The 20,080-nt window shown below is 36.0% G+C and overlaps 1 protein-coding gene across 1 annotated transcript in view; it reads right to left on the bottom strand.

The window, feature by feature from the left end:
• The window catches only part of PHF3 (PHD finger protein 3), a 40,336-nt gene extending 21,135 nt beyond the window's left edge, over positions 1 to 19,201 (bottom strand). Inside the window, exons 1-3 of the mRNA XM_010169466.2 lie at positions 18,958 to 19,201; positions 9,650 to 9,811; positions 6,598 to 8,416 (exon numbers count right to left, since the gene is read on the bottom strand). Of these exons, the coding sequence (XP_010167768.2) occupies positions 6,598 to 8,416; positions 9,650 to 9,811; positions 18,958 to 19,201 (2,225 nt within the window). The remainder of the gene's footprint in view (positions 1 to 6,597; positions 8,417 to 9,649; positions 9,812 to 18,957) is intronic.
• Between the last annotated feature and the right edge of the window lie 879 nt (positions 19,202 to 20,080).

Below are 20,080 nucleotides of genomic sequence, written 5' to 3'. Positions count from 1 at the left end.
GAAAGAGAAAGAAAAATTTGTTTCAAAATATTAAATCATGCCACAGTCAATAATACAACTGCTTTCACTGGACTTTAATATAAAAACAAAGTTTTGTTCAAGAAAAACCTATAAAGAGCTAACAGGTGACAGCAGACTACGCTAGTACATTGGGACCTTTGCATAGAGCATGTTATTGTTTCATTTTTTTTAAAGAATCCTGTTGGTCCACACACTGGCACGAAAACATGTCAATAAATCAGAAAGTAATAGATTATACATAAAGAGAGAGAGACAATAATTAATGCAAACCTTCCACAATCTCTCTTAGAATTGTGAGGTTTTTCTCTATGCTATTTGCAGTAAATTAAATTCTGTTAGATGAAAAAACTGAGGCCTGACAATTTATTTTCAAAATATAGAGACCACGTTTTAAAATTAATTCACATATATTAAATTTATGTAACAAAAGCAAGTTTCCAGAGAAATCCATTACTATGAAATAAGACTTTACAAATAAAATAGGCAGAAACCATCTTATTCGTAAAACAATTGTTTTAAAGCTATACTTATGACTAAAATAAAAGACAAAAAATTGGGAACTGCTAGAGTAGTTCAGTGTGGGCCAGAAAGCAGTATTTTAAGATTAATTAGTAATAATTGGGAACTGCTAGAGTAGTTCAGTGTGGGACAGTAAGCAGTATTTTAAGATTAATTAGTAAAGTGCATTGTCACAGAAAATAATTTACTTCAGAAATAATTGCCTCTATTTAGTCCTTTGTCTTTGTGGTACATAGCACAGGGAAACCACTGCAACAGGACTCAAATCTTAACCAAAAAAAGGCAAAACTTTAATTATTTGAACTATTCTAACATCTTAACCCTAAACTCACCTAAGAGGAGTAAAACTACCGTTCATGAACTTTTTAAGGATTTAAAGCATGGCCCATATCTGCATTCTGCCCCCCTCTTAATGGCACTGCTCACCAATCTTCTATAAAATCTACTGTAAATTTGTATTAACATTAAAACTACGTCTCAGCTGCACTGATGCTACAGTCCAGTCAACGTTAAAGCAGAGACATTGCACGCAGGCAACTGTTTTCCCTTCAGCTATTAAAGATATTACTAGTAGAAGAGATATTCACAGCAGCTTTAGGCTATATTCCACATCAGTGAGGCAGTATGGGCTTGATTCAAAGCTGCAGTGAAATGAGTGTTTGTCAAAAAAAAATAAAAATAAAAAATTCACTACCTTGTCAGAACACGTATACATGGGCAGTTTCTCGTTTGCTTTTTGTACAAGTCTAACATAGGTGACATGATTTTTCAGGTTTTGATCTTCCAGAAACAAGAATAACCTATCTTCAAAGAAATAATACCAGTAGATCTCTTTACACGGAATTTGCAACATAGGAAAAATACACTGCAAACATAACCTAAGTATCAAATTTCAATAACCCATCTTTATTGTAATATAAGTTTCTTTTTTTCCCCTAAGGGCACAATTTTCTTTGTTTTTCATGTTACATGAACCTCTCCAAAAAAGAAGAAACAGGGAGAAAAGCAATTCTATCTTATGCTCTCTGAAGTAGAGGTGAATGCATGAAATGTGCCCAACACTGAACATCCCAAAATCCTGAAAAAAATGGATCCAATACACCTCCTAATATTAATCACAAATTGGAAAAAAAAAAAAAAAATCATTAAGGGAAGCTCCATTACCACTGGATTCTACGTGTGTTGCATCTTGCATCAGGATCATACATTTTATAAATTACATATATACACACATATTTTATAAAAGTACGTATTTTAGACAATTCATGCTAAATTGAAATTCCACCATTTGCCCGATTCCCTAATGGTGCTGGTATTATTTAATAGTCCTACCAATACTGCAGCAGTGCAATATAATCCACATAAAAAACCTAAATGGTACAGTGTAAATATATAAAACACACTGGAGTCCTTCCATTCTTTAATTATACCTTACAATACAGCTGTGACTGGACATGGATGACAATTTTTAATGTTGCAAGGCTTTTCAGAGTGGAAGAAAGCTGTAACAGAGGCAGAAAACTTAGAAGCGTCATCCGTCACTGTAAATTGATGACATCTTGCATAATACACAGTTTAACATACTCATACCATTCAATTAACATGTACTAGCACCAAGGCATCGTAATTATTCTAATTACTGTTTCTTGTGAAGAATGTTGTCACAATAACGATCATTTGCTGTATATGTATCTACCCTTAAACAAATATGCATGTGTAACTTAAGGGTGGTTATAAATTCAGAGTCTTAACCTCCTTCCTCAATCACTCTCTTTTGTATGGGCTGTAAAAGTTATATTATCGCTTGCTTTCAAAATAGTTTACTGAAGTATTAACACTATTATCAAAAAACAAATGTCCTAATAATCTTTACTACAGGAAAAAGCATTTATCACATTTTTTTAAACTTCATTCATCAGCCAAAGTAATGTTCTGTATTAGAGTTGTGCAGAAGCTTTTTAGTGATTACGTGTATGCAAGAGGTCAGGACCACTATACCTTAGCTAAACCAACGCCTGCACTTTCCAATTAATTGTCTTTTTCAATACTGCTAACTTTTCCTCTACATTAAAGCAGAGTTAAGAGCCCAACTACAGCTCTGGTCCTGCATCACTTAATTTTTCTGTGAGCTCTGAGAAGGTCAGTTTGTGTCTGACCACACAAACTGTATGTTCAAATCCCAAGCAAAGCAAAACAAGAGAAAAAATCCCACACAACAACAAAAGAGAATGTCCAAACTCCCACAGTCTATTAAAAAAAAAAGCTTACTAGAATTGTAGAAATCAAAAGAGGAAGTCACCAGCAACAAATTAAAGTTACAAACTCCCCTTGTGATATAATGCTTTCTATAAAATTTGCTTAGAAACAGAATATCTCAAGTTACATACTAGGAATTTTTAATGAGAAATTGGAGGATCAGAGTAAAGACAAGAGAGACAATCTCAAAAAAAAGTTAGTTAGGTTTTGTCTGTCTGTCCAAGAAAGGAATGAGTTCAGCCCTCCAGCCTGCAGAGAACTTGAACATCTACAGTGAAAACTGGAAAAACTTACACTATGAGCCTTGACATCAGCAGGATGCATACAAGAAGAAATCTTACATTATCAGATTTCTCAATTTCTGCAGAGCTACTATCTTCACCTAGCTCTATGCCAAGAAATAAAACACTATGTTTTTCTTCAACTATTTTTAAAGATCTTTGATCTATCTTTAGGAAAAATAACTTGTTGGTAACAAAGCTTAATATTTTCAACATCACTTGAGCTCATTAAGAAGCTGACGTAGTAACTTCAGTCTGTGAGTGCTGAAGAATGAAAATGTATTAACCAAAAAAAAAAAAAAAACCCAACAAAAAACCCAAATAAAATGGTATGTCTCTTATAAAGCAATACACATTATAACTTGTAAACATTTTTGATCACACGAGTCGCATTTTTAAAAAAGGATTTATCCTTTTCCAGCCAAATCTATTCTATCTGCAGTGCAAGGTAAGAATACTTTGACTTTAAATGTGGTCAGCAAATTATTCCTAAAGATATAAATTTACTCCATTTTTCAGGTGTCGATTCTGAAACAAAACAAGACACAAGTACCATCCTTCTACTGTCCTTCTAGCAGGCACAGTAAGATTACTCTGGGGCTGTGAAAGGCCTACGTAAGCATCCCCCTTTGGGGATTCTGTACACAAACAAGGCTGATGAAATGATCTCCACACGTTATCTTCAACCTGAATCAATTTTCCAAGCTTAGCACTATATTAAAAAGAAGTTAGTGGCTTTGCATTTATTGTAGGGAATACAAAAAGTTCAAATGACTACTATTTTGCAGTTTTGTTAACATGATATACTGTAAAGCTCTTACGCACATTATATCCCAACTCAGAGCTGCAACTTCAGTTCAATTTCTTTTACTACAAGTAATTTGTACCATAGCATTGATAAAAATTTCCAAAGTTTAAATAATCATAGAGCAGGATACAAACACAAATATTGTTTCAGATCTTTGCTCCGCCTTTGTCACTTGTTGAACTTACTGCAATTTGACAGTATTTGTGTCTCACTTTCTCCTTTTCTCCTATACAATGAACAGGCTGGCTAGCTATGCTATTACAAAAGGGAAACAAAAATTCCTTGAAAAGCAATCCACAAAGTTAATATAAAAAAAAAAAATCACTATTGTCATTTTTGATAGTTTTGATGTTTTTCCAAATGACAAAAGTAAAATTTAACATGTTGTTAAGTCATTTGGGGTTTTTGTCTTTGTTTTTTTTTTCCACTATACTGAAAACGCTTTCTTGTTCTTGCACCAATAATTAAACAAGTACAAAAATACCAAGACATGTGGGAGATGAGTTTTGCTTCCTCTTGTATCTTAGTGACATCAAGTGAATTTGAAATGTTTGAGTTCTTATTTGCAGCATACAACTACGAAATAAAAGTAATGTGAACATATTAAAACTTCATTTTTTAGAACAGTGATGATAAAAAGTGCTGGACTGGTAGTTTTAAGTCTTCTATTATTAAGCACAGGGCTCAACACTGCAAGCTTCCTCACTCCACTAGTGTCTCAGTCACACTCTGTACACAAAAATTCTGTCTTTATGTATTGAGTCTCTTTCTACCTTTAGCAAATTGATCCTTTTCTGCTGAAACTGCTGGTTATGTCAACAGTTTTGTAACACAGACATATGAAAAAACAAAACAAAATAAGAAACTTAACAAGATTACCAAGTTGAGGATATCCGTAATCAACATTTGTGGCAATTCATGGGCATTCTCTATCTGACCTCAGCTAGTGATCCATACATCATACTATTCTTCTAGCAGCAGGAAGAGCTGGCCTATGCAAAACTGGTTTGCTGCATTTCATCCTGTATCAATGCATAGTATGTATATCTACTGTAGCATTACTTTGACTTTATAACCTGAAATAAGCAGATTTAGTTCTGCCTCACTGCTATATATTCCCAGTATTGGTTAGATCAATTTAGTATTAAAAATCAAGACTTTCTGAATTCTAACAAGACATTCAGAACAGCCATAGAACATTTAAAATGTTAGCAAAAATACCAAAAAAACCCCCACAACCCAGGAAGAGTTCAACCCAAAGCTGAATTTTTCATAGATATCAAGCAGTTTAAATGCCAAATATGCATTTTTTTGTTTATAAAACATCCACAGAAGCATTTTCATATCATGAAGCAGCCTTTCTGAATTTAAACAGTTCACTGAAATACAAGCTATCCACACACTTCTACCACTGTGGTAATACAGGAGAAAAAAACTAAGGAAAGGCATACTGCATAAAATTAAACACTATTATAGAGACACAAATGCTAAAGAGACACTTCTAACAATAAAAGGATTTTTAAAAAAACAAAACCACAAGGAACTAAGTTTGAGTGCCCCTTCAATCAAGTAATTCTCATCAAGCAGGCAGAGCAAACCTAGGATTAATTAACAGGCCACACTGATACAGTTGCAATAGCTGCACAGTAAATGAATTTTGCGTATTTGTTTTCCAAATATGATAAAGTAAGTCAATAAAACTCACAAGGGCTCTTGTTAGATACAAATGAATGTTATAAAAACCTCAGGCACCAAAGATAATTGTTCCCTATTTCACTCTGATATACGGAGTTCTAAAGTGCAGTCGCTGGAAATTACTATTAAAAATTTCTCTCGCATAAGCAAAGGACTGATCAGAAATGTCTTCCATTTGAAATGTGGAAGAAAAAAAGAGAGCTGGCAGGTAGAACTGCAATTACAAAAAATGCTTCGATATTAAATCCAGAAAATAAGAAGTGGTAATAAAGAAATTCTTATTCTTGGATTGGGCCCAATGGCCTTTTCCAGTTCACTTACAGTGTAGAAGAATAATTTCTGTCACAGAGGGACATTCTCAACTTCAGATGCAACCTCATAATTAAGTTTAGTTAAAGGCGATTTCAGATATGCCCATATGTAAGTTTTATAGAGGTGTTTTTGAGACTGATGTTCTTCCTACTCATCCCCTACTACTTCATTACTCCCCTTACATGAAAGCCTCACAGCAATGATTTATGAATTGGAAAAAAGGAAATCTCAAATCTCTAGGTATTGAGAGTCACACTTCTACCAGATAAAAGTCATATGTAAACAATTATTTGATTTTTTTGGTTGATGGTGATCCTTCAACTTAAAGAGTTTCTGGAAAGAAGGAAATAATCTGGAACACAGACATCTTAGTCTAATTTCTTTTCTGTGGAAAAAAAGTCAAGTTTAAAGTACACATTTTAATAGTGTAGCATAATTACACATTCATCAAAAAAATGTATTCATATAATAGAAACATTTATAGTTAAAAATTTTTGGCCAAACTAGTTTCTAATGCTCTATTTTAGAAGACAAAAAAAACCATGAACATGTATGAGTGCAAAGGAATCTGATAGTATAACAGACAGGCTTCCATTATAAGGCCTTTTTGTTTTGGCACCAGCAGTATGAAACACATAGTAAGAAAGGAAAAAAATTATCTTCTGAGACCAATAATAAATTCCTCAGACAGAAAGTCACACACACCTGTTGCCATGTGGCTTTTTGCAAAAGCCACACTGCTTGCTAGGCGCCCAAACATACTTGCTTTCACTAGCAGAGATATGTTCCAAGCCTTCCCGTTTAACAGTTGAAATGTTATCTGGAATGAACAACGGAGGTTCATCAACTGAAAGACTTTTGCTACTTCTTCTCTGGCGAGGCTGGAGATTCTTATCAATTCTTTTTGATTTGTTTTTTTCTTTATCATCCTCCTTCAGATGTTCTACAACAGGAGGATCTTTCATCTCTGCCTCTTCCTTTGTGGAGCTATTTGTTTTTAGCACAGTTGCAAGCTGGTGTTTCTGACCCTGGGCTTGCTTCTGACCAAGACTTGAAGCATGCCCTGACAATGAGTGCACAAAGTGGTGGGTATCTTTAGAATAGCTTTGGTGAGTAGGAGATTTCTCACTTGCTCTTTGAACTGATTTCTGTACTTGCCCAGAAGCCTGGACTCGGGGTATTTTCTTCATCATTGTATTGCTCTGTTTTTTTATGGTCACCCTTGAAACACAGCTCTTTGCTTTCAAACCCAGATCAGATTGTTTCTTCCTAATTTTAACTGGGTTATTTGGATGCTGATGGCTCTCTTGTTCATCTGCATTCCGCTTCAGACTTGCTGAAGATGGACTGTGAAGACCTGAAACAGTAAGACCAGCTCTTGTCCTTGAACGCATTATTTCCTGCTGCGCTGTACCCGACTTCTGTTGAGTACCTGCAGTCGGATTTTGCTTATTCTGTATCACAGGTTTACTATGCCGGGGCTTAACATTCTTTTCACATTTTGATGAGATGCTGATTTGTTTATCATCATCCTGAAATTTTGATGCCTCAGACCCTTCTCCTTTAGTACTGCTGATCTGCTGCTGTACATTTTGACTTGTTTGGTCAAGAACAGTGCTTTCTAAAATGCTATTTCCTGGGTCAGCAGAGGTAAACTCTCCGCTTTTCAAGTCTTTATTATCCAACTCCGTAGTGTCCAAAAGTTTCTCAGATGAAGTTACAGTTTCCTCTACTCCCTTGTCATCATCTACAGGTTCTGTTATGCATTCCTTTACTGACAATGTATTTTCATCAGGAACTTCCACATTGTGGGAACCTAAACTACAATCAACCCCCTCTACAGAGCTGGACAAATTTGAAAAGGTCTCGTAACTTTCACTTTGATTCACACAAGCACTACATGGATCATCAGCTTTTCCAGCTAACCCACTTTGATCATGTTCTTCTGTTTTCTTCTCCAATTCCTCTGTTTTATTTTCAGTCTTTTCTTCTGAAGAAGTTTCAGAGCCCATTGAATCAATCGCATCATTTGCTTTATTTTTAACTGCAGTAATTTCAGTATCTGCAGATACTGAACAAACAGATTCAACATTCCCAGATTCAGTCTTTGCTGCAACCTCTGTTATTTCCTTTGTTTCTCCAGGAAAAGGAGAACAGGATCCTGCTAAATTAGCACAGCTTAACTCCTGGGATGTTTCCTCAACTTTTGCCTGCTCAGGGGTTTCAGACTTTATTTCATTCACCTCTTCGGGACCAGGAAGACATTTTGTATGACTTCGGGATGCTGTTACTGCTGCGGCCACTCCTTCTGTCTGTCCAGATCGCCTTGTACTACGCCTGACTTCTTTAGGCTGTTCTGTTTTCAAGGGCGCAGCAACATCTGTCTCTTTAGCTGGACTTCTTTCTTGTTTCTGTCCGGTTTTGGGAGCAGATCCACTTTTTGCAGATGATTTCTTGGTACTAACAAGAGGTGCAACATTCGAACGCTTGGCTAGCGTGCTCTGTCGCAAACTCCGTACTGGTTCTAGGAAGGGAAAAAGAAAGTGTCTTAGCCATACTGCATCCTCCCTCTTTGAAAATTCTTACCTAAAATAGAACTGATTTAGCCTGATTTAGTTTACTGGACACAAAGAAAACTTAAAACTTAGTAGTTTAGTAAACTTAATAAGAAACAAACAAAAAACCCAAAACCAACCAACCAAAAAAACCCTACAAAAAACACCAAACACTTCCCCACTGGTAAAAACCCCCTGCTGTCTCCTTTAAAATTTATAAATTATTTGCATTTCAATTTTACACTATCACAATTTGTACATAAAATCTCATTATTCTAATGGCTACAAAGGTTCTGAATAGCATATATAAAACAGAAGTGATGATAAAAAGACAATCAAAACCCTTTTCACTTTTCTACCACTCAACTTTTTCTACCTCGAGTAAAAATTGCACAAGTAAGTTATACTGTGATTAGAAGTATAGCTGTAAAGTTTACAAAGCTTATAGAGAACACAGCATACGAATCTGCGATCCAGCACATTCTCACTTGATGACATCTCTTACATTTTCTAAACAAGAAACCATTCCAGTGCCTTTTTAAAAAGCACATTCACCAGCTTTGTACCACAGGCTCTTATTTAAATTCCGACTTCCTCATTAAGTCATTTTATCTTTTTAACTCAGTCTACTGTATAAGAGGAAAAAGCAGAGCTGTCAATTAACTCCACCAGTTCAACAAGTTAGAAAAACCCTAACCATAATCAATTAGCTACCACACAGAATTTAAGTATTTGATGAAAATACTCATTAAGCATATTAAATATTTTGATGGAAGACTTCATGACTGCAATTAAGATGAGCTAACATAAAACAAAAAGGAAATACACAAATTAAAAAAAAAATAAATTAATTGGAAATAGATATGCCAACCTAATATTCGAATGCTGTTTGCAAATACAACATGCTTTTGTTGGTGAAGAACCACAATGTTAATCTGACACAGGTAAAAGGATCAAAATCTCAAAAATTAGTTTAAGGATCACATACATAAGGAAGATATTTATCGAAGAATTCAAACTGAGTAGTAACCTACGGATGCTGACTTCTAGCTGCAGTACATAAAAAAAGGAAGTGTCTGTACTTGAATTCACACAACCAATAGCAAAGCTTTCCTTTAAGTTTATAAATGTTGTGGGGGTAGGATTATAAAAATTCGATTGACTTCAAATGTGCAGCACCACATACTCTACTGAATGATCACCTTGTGCCATTAACCGTGGTGATTTCCTTGGTGATGTGACTGATGTTTCTTCACAACGGCTCCTCAAATTCCTGTTAGGTAAAGCAAGCTCATCGTCATCAATGGTGTCGTTAACACTCTCTTTAACTCCTTCTTCATCCATAATATCATCAAGACCGGTAACTGGAAAAAACAAGCAAGAGCAAGCCTAAAACTTAAAATGACAAAAAACTGTTGCAGTGCTAATGCTGAGTAAGACAGGGGAAGAGACAGGGTAAAATAAATAAATTGGCCATCTAAAAACAAACAAAAGGGGGAAAAATGAAGAAAGGCAAGACAGAAAATTCCCATGTGAGGCAGTTTCAGTATGGAAGAAGCTATTACCCAAAGCTTAAAATTTCTGTAGATAGTCCTTATAGCTTTTTGGTGGACTGTTTTTTGGGGGGTTTTTTGCCACAGGAAGGTTCCCAGTCTTATAGGATCAGCTGTCCCTCACTGTCCCTTCCCACCTAAGAAAAAGTGAAGAAAGGTAAAAAACAGCAGAAAGAGCTGATCCAGAAGTGCAGAGTTTTAAAACTCAGTTTTCTCACAGGGTACAGTTTCAAAACTCTAAGTCCCACCCACATCACATATCTGCATCTGCAACCCCTTTTTGGAAGGGTATTGAGTGCAGCATGCACTAGTCTCCCAGCAGAGTCAGAGAACATTGTCTTTGTTGAATTCCTATCCTCCACTAACCTGAGAAGGATCCCAGAGGTTGCTGCTGAAAATAGGTTTCCTAAGAGGCAGTCAGGCCACTGTACCAGCCATTTTCCTCACTTTCTCTAAGTTTGGTTCTGCAATGGAAGCCTCTCCTATCCCAAGATCCTATGTATGATTAATGAATCCTGGTCCCTGTGGGATGCGAAATTTGTGAGATCAAGCCAAACACCCAAGTGATTTTACAAAACATGTAGGAGGGTCTGACAAATACAACACAGACTCCAAACAACCATGTATTCCTATTTTTCACTCTTCAGGTATTTACCTAGAAGTGTTTTTAAGATAAACTAACTCACATGACAGAAATAAGATACCTAAAATTTTCTAACAATTGCTTACTTAAAACTGATTAAAATTAATAAATTTATCTTAGAAATCAAAATAAGTGAAAAGTTAATAGAAATTAAAAGTTGTTAGAATTTTTTTTACTGTCTAAGGAAAATCTGTCAAGTCCTGCTCCTCTTCAAGTCTGATGTTACTGCAACTTAAAAAAATAATGCTCTTGTGAAGGCACTACAATAATAAGCATACTTTTAAAGCAGCAAAAATTGGAAGCTGTAAAACACTACTAAAGACAAACAGTGATGAATAATCAAGTCTATCAAGACTGTAATTCAAGCCACAATCATCTGTCATGGAGAACTAAAAAAAAAAAAAAAAACCACCAATCAAACAACCTGTTAATTTAAGTTCAAATACCAGAAAGGTTTTAAACAGCCTCTTAAGGAGGGCTGTCCTTTGCACCAAGTAATCTGGACCTCCATAATTAGATGGCCACAAGGAGATGATAGCTAGGAGCTTCTTGAGCTGACAACTTATCATTACTCATTTTATTTTAACCACAATTTTTAGTTACTACATTGTATGTATCATTTTACAGGAAAAGTATGTTTCCAGAAATTACTGACAGCTTTTGTTTTCCAAACCACAGAGTCCCCCTTACACCCGGTGCATGTGTACATACATACACAGATATCACACACAAGCTGCAAAGGACTGATAATGCTGGTCTTACTCCACTCATCCAAACGTTCCTTCATCACTTATTTGCTGTAAGTTACACACTGGAAAAAAGGACTGGCAAAAAAGATGACATCATAACTGCCCTGTTAGACTTTATTTTCCCCTAAATGTCTAATACTGGCCATTGTCCAAAATGAAAAACTGAACCGAGATGGACCCTCACCCTAACTCTGGCCACCCATTCCCATGTCCTCAAAGACTATGTCCTCACAACAGCTCTGCACTTTGGTATTAGCGTTCTCATTAAAAAATGTTCCTACAAAACATGGAACTGGTATTTGGGAACAGACTGTGACAAAGGAGATTCCTTTCAGATCTTCTTCTGTTTCTTCAGTATAAAACCAACTACTGAAGACAACAGAAGAAATAAAAAGTACCCAGACAACTTCTGAAACAGCTCTGGAGCAGATTTCAGGGCTGCCATTAGAGCCTCAGGTTTTACAATGTTCTTTCTCAATTTATTGTATTTACATATCCTCCTTTATTAATAACAAAAGGAACACGTTCAGTCTACTATTGATAGACAGTTTGGAATATGAGAATTAAAGTATTTTCATACTTACAAGACTCTGTGCTGTAGCTTTAATTTTACAGAGGGATTTGAAGCACAGAATCTTGCTAATTTCAAACCACCTGAGCTACAACTCAGCTAGTACAGCCCCATGAGGCCCCAGGATGAGAAGCATTCGACACAGACCCTGCTGGGAAGAGAAAAAGTGACAGAGAACAGTAATAGATACAGAGGAGACTAGGAAATTATGAAAGGGAAGTGCAGGCAGAGAAACACCACTAAACCAACAAAAGCACAACCAAACAGAACTAAAAAGATATATAGATGATCTTAGCAATAAATATATAAATATTATCTCAGTAATAAATATAGAAAGTTAAGATAGAAGGGTAAAAGATAGAAGAAAGGAAAAAATAAGGAAGAAATCTATATGAATAGAAAAGTTGTACACCAGCGTACAACTGAACGAGCTGCAAATAAGGAAAACATTAATCACATTCTATGTACTTATACTTGAAGAGGCACTACTGGCCTTCAACTTAATATTTTGAGTTTCTCCATTATTTGCAAAGTACTTCAATTTCAAAATGACTGTGCTGTGCTACTGACTCATTTTTACATAAGAAAACACCAAAATTTAACTGTTTTATGAAAGCTTTCCTGTAAGCCTGTAACGCATTTAACTGAGAATTTGCCTGCGAGTAGCGTCCAATGCAAGAAAAGAAACACAGTAAGTATCATGTGAAATACTAACTAAACATTTACTCCCATTCTCCATTAATCTCTAAATTGTAAAGAGGGATTTTTCCTGTCTTTAGAATAAAAACATATGAAGATCAATTAGGATTAATAAACCTAATACAGTATGTATCCTGACAGGGGACTGAATCCCTGTTTTAAAAAAAGATGGGAGTTGCATCGCAGGGCTACCAATTTATGGTTCTTCAGCCACAGGTGTCTGTTACCTTGGAAATAAACAGTAGTAAAGCACAAATTCCCACAACAAAGTAAAAACAGCATCAAACCAAGCACTTTAAATCAAATTAAGTTACTTTATTAAGAAGAGAGCCTTTAGATGAGCTCTGTGATTCGTAAACACAAACTGCCTTGCAAATCCTATTACAGATCCAACCTCTCTCCATCCATAAAACTGTTCCAAAATAATAAATAACTAAAGTCTTCAGAAGGACCTAAAATGGAGAAAACTGGTAGTTTGTTACCTACAAACAGCAAGGTGTACAAAATAAACATTCTCCAAGTTCTCACTGTAGTATCAATATAGTAAATTAAATTTATACTGGAAAGTTACTACCTTGGTCACAAGATACTGTGTGACTGTTCACGTGGATAGCTTGGAGCAAGCAAGGCATAAAGAAGTAAGAAAACTGAGAGAAATAACCATAGACACAATTTTGGGTTGCAATCTGAAGGTTACATTCAAAATTACTGCTTATGAAATGCAGAAATGTCTCTAGATGATACACAATTCAAATTCCATTCCCTCTATTACATGTATAATAAACCAAACTGCTCCAGTAAATGACATCCTAAAAAGCTACAGAATTCATGATAGCCAAGAAATACCAATGGACCATGAATGTTGGTTATTTAGTTCACTGGCATCTGACCAGTCTGACATGCTAGGCTTGCAAGGTCATAAAATTAGTGGATAAGCTTCCACCATGTGTTCCACCAAGAAATAACAGAACAAAACAGAAAACCTATCTCTAGGGTACCATTCAAAGTTGAAAAAAAGATGTTGCTCTCAAGAGCTATGTCATATCCTAAACTTCAGTTTCTGCTTTCAACCAAGAAATTGCTTGGAAAGTTAGAAAAACAAAAACAAAAAACAGACAAAAACAAACAAACAAACAAAAAAAACCAAACAAACAAAAAAAAAAACAAACCCACACCAAAACCACACATCCACACCTACAAACACCACCCAAAAGGTTAAAGACACCCAAGAGCTGTTCTACTTAATCTACCCTCCTATCTTGGTTCTTGCAAGACCACACTGATAGAAACACAGAGACACCTAAAACATGATATGGGACACTTCTGACAGTTTCAAGAACTTGGGTTTAATTTAATTCTCAAAAGCCTCCTTTTGTCAAATTCTGTCCTTTAACTGGCAAAGAGAGCAGTTCTATCAGCTTCCACTTTCCACGCTAGATCTTTCTGCTAGTACCAACTTCAAGACAGTAAATGCCTTCCATTACTGCTAAGCTCATATGAGCTGCAGTGAATAATAAGATCTGTGAAAAGCTTGTACTTTGATTCACTGAAAACCTCCTAACTGTGCTGTAAGAGCAGCAATCTGCTCACTCTAACCCCACAAACCAGCAACCCAACTACATCTTTACAGTTTAGTAGTCACTCCACAAACATATTCTAAAAGGATTTAAGCATCGCATCTGTTAATGTGACCTATACCCTTTCCAGCTTGTGAGAGAGTCAAAGAGTTATTTCCCAAAGCCCATACCAGGATCACCTGGAAAGAATCTTCTTGTCTTCTTCAAACATGTAACAGTTCAATTAACGCTGAACAAGATGACCCCATTCTATTACACAGTGTTAATTACAGAGCAAGCTCACCAAGTAGACAAAGACCAACAATGTCATTTAACTGAAGAAACCATTTAGATCCACCACAAACTGCATTCAGGCCAAGATACGAACATGAGACTCCTTTATTGGTACAGATATAGCTCTTCCCATCAATAGATGAGCAACAGACATCCATTCTCGTGCTCCTTGCTATTTGTCATACACCTGTACTGCTGACTATGAGATGCTCAGTACAAGAAAGACACGGACCTGTTGGAGCAGGTCCAGAGGAGGGGCACAAAGATGATCAAAGGGATGGAACACCTCTCCTATGATGACAGGCTAAGAGAGTCAGGGTTGTTTAGCCCACAGAAGAGAAGGCTTAGGGGACACCTTATTGTGGCCTTTCAATACTTAAAGGGGGCTCATAAGAAAGATGGGGACAGACTTTTTATCAAGGTCTGTTGCAATAGGACAAGGGGAAATGGTTTTAAACTAAAAGAAGGCAGATTCAGACTAGATAGAAGGAAGACATTTTTTACTATAAGGGTGGTGAAACACTGGAACAGGTTGCCCAGAGAGGTGGTAGAAGCCCCATCCCTGGAAACGTTCAAGGTCAGGCTGGACAGGGCTCTGAGCAACCTGATCTAGTGGAAGGTGTCCCTGCTTATTGCAGGGGGGTTGGACTAGATGACCTTTAAAGGTCCCTTCCAACCCAAACCATTCTATGCTACCATTCTCCCCAAGAGAAGCATTTATAATCCAACTTACAAAATTTGCATTTTCTAGGTAAGATGCCTCTAACAAGCAGTGACTGGAGATCAAACTTCAATTCACAAAAAAAAATGTGTTTCTATCTTATAGAGAAGTACTTGAACTGTTTCAAGGACATACAACCAACTGCTACCAGTATCCATCACATACAGTCAGATTAACTGATAACTCACCATAAAAAGAGCTTAGTATTAACCAAAAGCTTAGTTCATGGTGAATGATGTGCAATATAAACCCTAAAGCTGTGCAAGACAGATGCAATGTTGATGAGTAATAACTTTGGATTAGGCCTGCAAATAACGCCCAACAAGAACGAATATCAATGCAGCAGTAAGAAAAAAGAGCAGAAAACAAACCCATACTCAAAACCAATTCAAGAACAAGAGAGAAGGGGTTCTTAGACAAAAAGACCTGACCTCCAAAGTAAAGCAGAGAAAATGCTGTCATGATGCTGAGACATTTGGTATGTGGGTAAGCAGGCCTGAAACAAGTCTTTCTCAAAGCTTCTGTCACTCACACATACTTGTGTTCACATCAGAAATTTCATAGTTAGAACATGGTACAAATTCTTTGGGTTGAAGGAATATAAAAATAGTATCTTGTTTTGTGTATAGGTTTACAAATACTCTTGAACTCTGCTCAAACCAGGTTTGAAAGAAGTATTAGTGAGCCATGCCTTCTGCTCTTCCATTTCATCTATGAGATCTAATACCATTTTAGCCAAATTACCTCCTATTTTTACCTTTATCTCTTCAGCTTGCTCACAGCAATCAAATAAGCTGCAGCATGAACTCTTTACCATTTTAAAAACCGGACAGAACAGAGTGCATTCATGGGGCAGCAAGTATGATAATCTTTCCTTTGCCAGCCCTCTGAACTAATTGCCATGAGCATTCTGGTCCTTTTCTTAAACCATTCCATGGTCTAAGCATGGGTTATGCAAAATACTGTTTGAAGGTCTAAAATAAATTGTGGTAAATAAATTTGTGCCTCTGGAAAAAAAATGACTCTTTTCTTCAGGAATGAAATCAAGTGTTAAGAAACACCACCATCTAGCATTTCAGTATTTCCTAGGTGTTATCCTGCTTTACATTTCTAAAGGGAGAGTGTCTAGAGGTCGGGGCCAGACTCTTCTCATCGGCACCCAACAATAGGATGAGAGGCAACGGGCATAAACTGCAGCATAGGAAGTTCCACCTGAACATAAAGAAGAACCTTCTTTACTGTGAGGGTGACTGAGCACTAGAACAGGTTGCCCAGAGGGGTTGTGGAATCTCCCTCCCTGGAGATACTCAAACACCATCTGGACAAAATCCTGGTTCATGTGCTCTAGGAGTCCCTGCTTGAGCAGGGTGGTTGGACTAGATGACCTTCAGATGTCTCTTCCAACCTCAACCATTCTGTGATTCTGTAACAACAAAGGTATCTAAACCTAGAAAACCTTACTGAAAACAGTTTTCTAGGTATGCTTCTAACCCTTATGAAAGGTTAAGAGGAGAGCCAACAGTCAACCATTCTGTTACCATACTGCTTTAATGCAGAACAAATTAATAGCGAGATCCTACACAGAGGGGGGGAAAAAAGAACTGGAAGAACCAGAATACAGCAAACTATCATTCTGTACGACACATCAATGGTGGTGTAGCTCTAAGGACGTAAGTAAGGCAAGTTTTGTGGGGAAAAGTTATGCTTTTTTCTTTTTTAGACAAATTGATCTTGGTGTAGAGATAAGCCTTCATGCATACTATCTGGAAAAAAACAGCTTTTATATAGGTAGTTCTTACCAAAGGTACTATCATCACTCATGACTGCATTCTTACCAGATGACTACATAAGTAGTGTTAGATCACCAACAGTCTCAGACAAATTACATAAATCATGAGTTATACGAATACTCAAGGCAGAAAGACAAGCAAAGAAACTTTGCTTCAAACTGATAATCATTAGTCTCAACTAAAAAAAAATATGAATACATAATACAGTCCTACAATCTCAGAATAAGGATGGTTCTTATCAAGACCTATAAAGAGCAAGCAACAATAAAAATATTTCATGTCCTTCTGGATACCTACTGCATTAATTCCAAATTCCATGCTTTAATTTACTTACTAAAATGTGGCTCTGCTCTTGCTTTCAGATTAAAAAAACCAAAACCAAACAAACCTAAATTCATTAACCCAGCATAAATCATATTGGTTTTGATTCCCTAAGTCTTCAGACAGCCTGAAATAGTAGCCCCCAAGTAAATAAGTTAGCTCACTTATGGACAGCAACTTTAAAAATTAATTGTGATTATTTAACCATCAATAATATTAATTACTGCACTGCTGATCCCTTGTAAGAGAAATATCCAATTAGTGTGCCAAAAAGCTCCCCAAAGTCTCCCCATAACTTCCAAAATATCCAGCTATACCATATGAGTTAATTAAAAAACTGTAGATTCAGTATAGGTTTACTGAAGGGTATGTAAGATGTGGTGAGAAACAAGAATCTACATCACTGCTTTACCAGAAGGAAATAAAAAATTTAGAGAGGAGGAATATGGTTTAGTTGTATACATTGTACATCCGTAGGCACATTAGGAGTGATATAATTTTGTTTGGTAGGTTACAGACAAAAAAGTCTTAAGGATAGGGACTACAGCAAGAATAAACAAAAGCATTAAGGGTGGCCTCAAATAATATTCTACTAAAGCAGTAGTAAGAAAGTTCTGGCTTTGCAGTTCACTTTTTCATTGCCTCAGTCAATATTATCTTTGATTTACGGTTCTCCATGTTGTAATACCACTTAATTTAGTGAAGGTGAGAATTTAGTCTGTTAGTACAAACAAAATACATATTATATAAGAAAATTATCAAGATTTTCAGAAACAGCTCATAAAAGTTACTAGAAAAAAATTAAATGTTGATATAATCAAAGTTATCTCCAGTAATCTATAACACTTTTCTATAATGAACCTAAATATATTTTTTTTAAACTCCTTGTCAAATTAAAAAAAAACACCCACAATTCTATTAAGCATAGCGTATTTTTTTTTTTCTCTTACACCAATTTCAGTGTAATTATTCCAACTATGCATCAATATAAATAATTTTAGGGACTGGATCACCTTTTTTTTTTTTTATGTATTCCAAAAGTACTCCATAACTCCTAAGATTATTTTTATGTAAAACTTTGCTCAAAACTGGTTCAAATTCAAATGTTTCCAAACAGTAAAAAGGAACTGTATCATCATTAAAGGTTTTGTTTGAAGCCACCCAAAGCAAAGCACCCAGAATCCAGTATCAGCTCAGTACTAGAACACCTAGCACTAACAGAATAACCCTGAGGTCAGAGCAGTAATTTGTGCAACCTGTATGCTCCTACTGCTGATCTGGAATTACCACTTTTTTTAAGACAACTAGCAACTTCACTGGTCAAGTACAGTACTTACACTAAACAAATCACGACTTTAAGTGGGAATAATTTACGCAGACTCAAGACAGCCTAAATTACTTCTGATCCAAGATTAGAAGCCCTCCTCTATTGTTACGTGATGAAGTTAAAAAGAACTGCACGTTAGCTTACATGCCAGGCATGTAAGCAGTGCAACAGGAAGGGCAGGAAGTAGACAGAAATCCCAAATTATTATTTCTACATTACGAAAAAGGGTTGGTACTAGAGTATAACTGTATTTTAAACTGTAATCTTAAAAAATCGTAAGATTTACCTGTTGAACAAGGCATCTGGAAATTGGGATCATTGCTATCCAAAACAGGCAAACAGAACTGGGCACTTGCAGATCCTAGCATAGGATCCTTATTGCTGAGCATGTTCTTCAACGAATCCTCTAAGACATTTTGACTTGTACTAAAATCCTCACAGACTTCATTCTCCAGGTTGGATCCTAGAAATAGGGCATCATCTAAGTGTTCAGTAGGAATTAAATGGTTAAATGTATCAACTATATCCATGAAGACTCCTGTGTGTCTTTCAGCCCTATAGAAAGACAAGAAAAATACCATAAGAAAATAAGCTACAAATTGTATAACACCTAAGAAAACAGCAAATTGTTTTGGCTGTTGTGTTTTATAAAGAACGCTTCAGGTCTTTTAGAATTGTAACAAAAAAAAAAAAAAATCTCTTTACAGTTTAGTATGGTCCACTGCGTATCTAAAAATCAATTCTCTAACTGATTAAGAGAAATCCCATGCTAAGTTAATATAAACTGTGCTATCAGCACCAGAGTACTGCCACTTCTACAGCGTGTATAACAAGGGATAACTAAAACACCTTTCTAAAATTTGTTTAAACCTTAACAAACTCAAGGTTAGCAGCACAGTGAGTGCACATCTTTTTTTTTTTACCTTTAATTGTCAAAATGTGAGGTCAGCTTCCACTAACACCAATGGAGCTGAGAAGGATCAGGAGCTTGCCACACTAGGCCCAAAACTGAGAAGGACTATGTTTCTGTTCATAGAGGAACTATCAAGTACCTCATATCAAGTAACTATTTCTAAGCAGTAAGGTCTTATCTCCATTATTTTTCATCTATCCTTACATTCAATAAAATTACAGACATTTTATATGAAAATCTGACCTCAATCAAATATCTGAGAATTATGAGCTGGCTTCAAAAGGGTCAGGAACCTTTTAGAAATGTCAATTTTGAAGAAGTTTAGGTAAAATTTAAGGAACTGTATTCAAAGATGGCACCTACATTTTGGAAGAAGGGATTCCCTATTTGCTACATCACTTCTTTGCAATATAGCAGAAATGCAACTATTGCAGCAGAGATGCAATAAGAATGTAGAACTACACAACAGAATGGAAAAAAGTCAGCAAAATGTTTC

The sequence above is a fragment of the Antrostomus carolinensis genome, unplaced genomic scaffold (genome assembly GCF_000700745.2).
Source record: "Antrostomus carolinensis isolate BGI_N321 unplaced genomic scaffold, ASM70074v2 scaffold18266, whole genome shotgun sequence".
NCBI lineage: Eukaryota > Metazoa > Chordata > Aves > Caprimulgiformes > Caprimulgidae > Antrostomus > Antrostomus carolinensis.
Note: the sequence above shows the minus strand (reverse complement) of the source record. Positions and strands in the feature narration are given on the sequence as shown.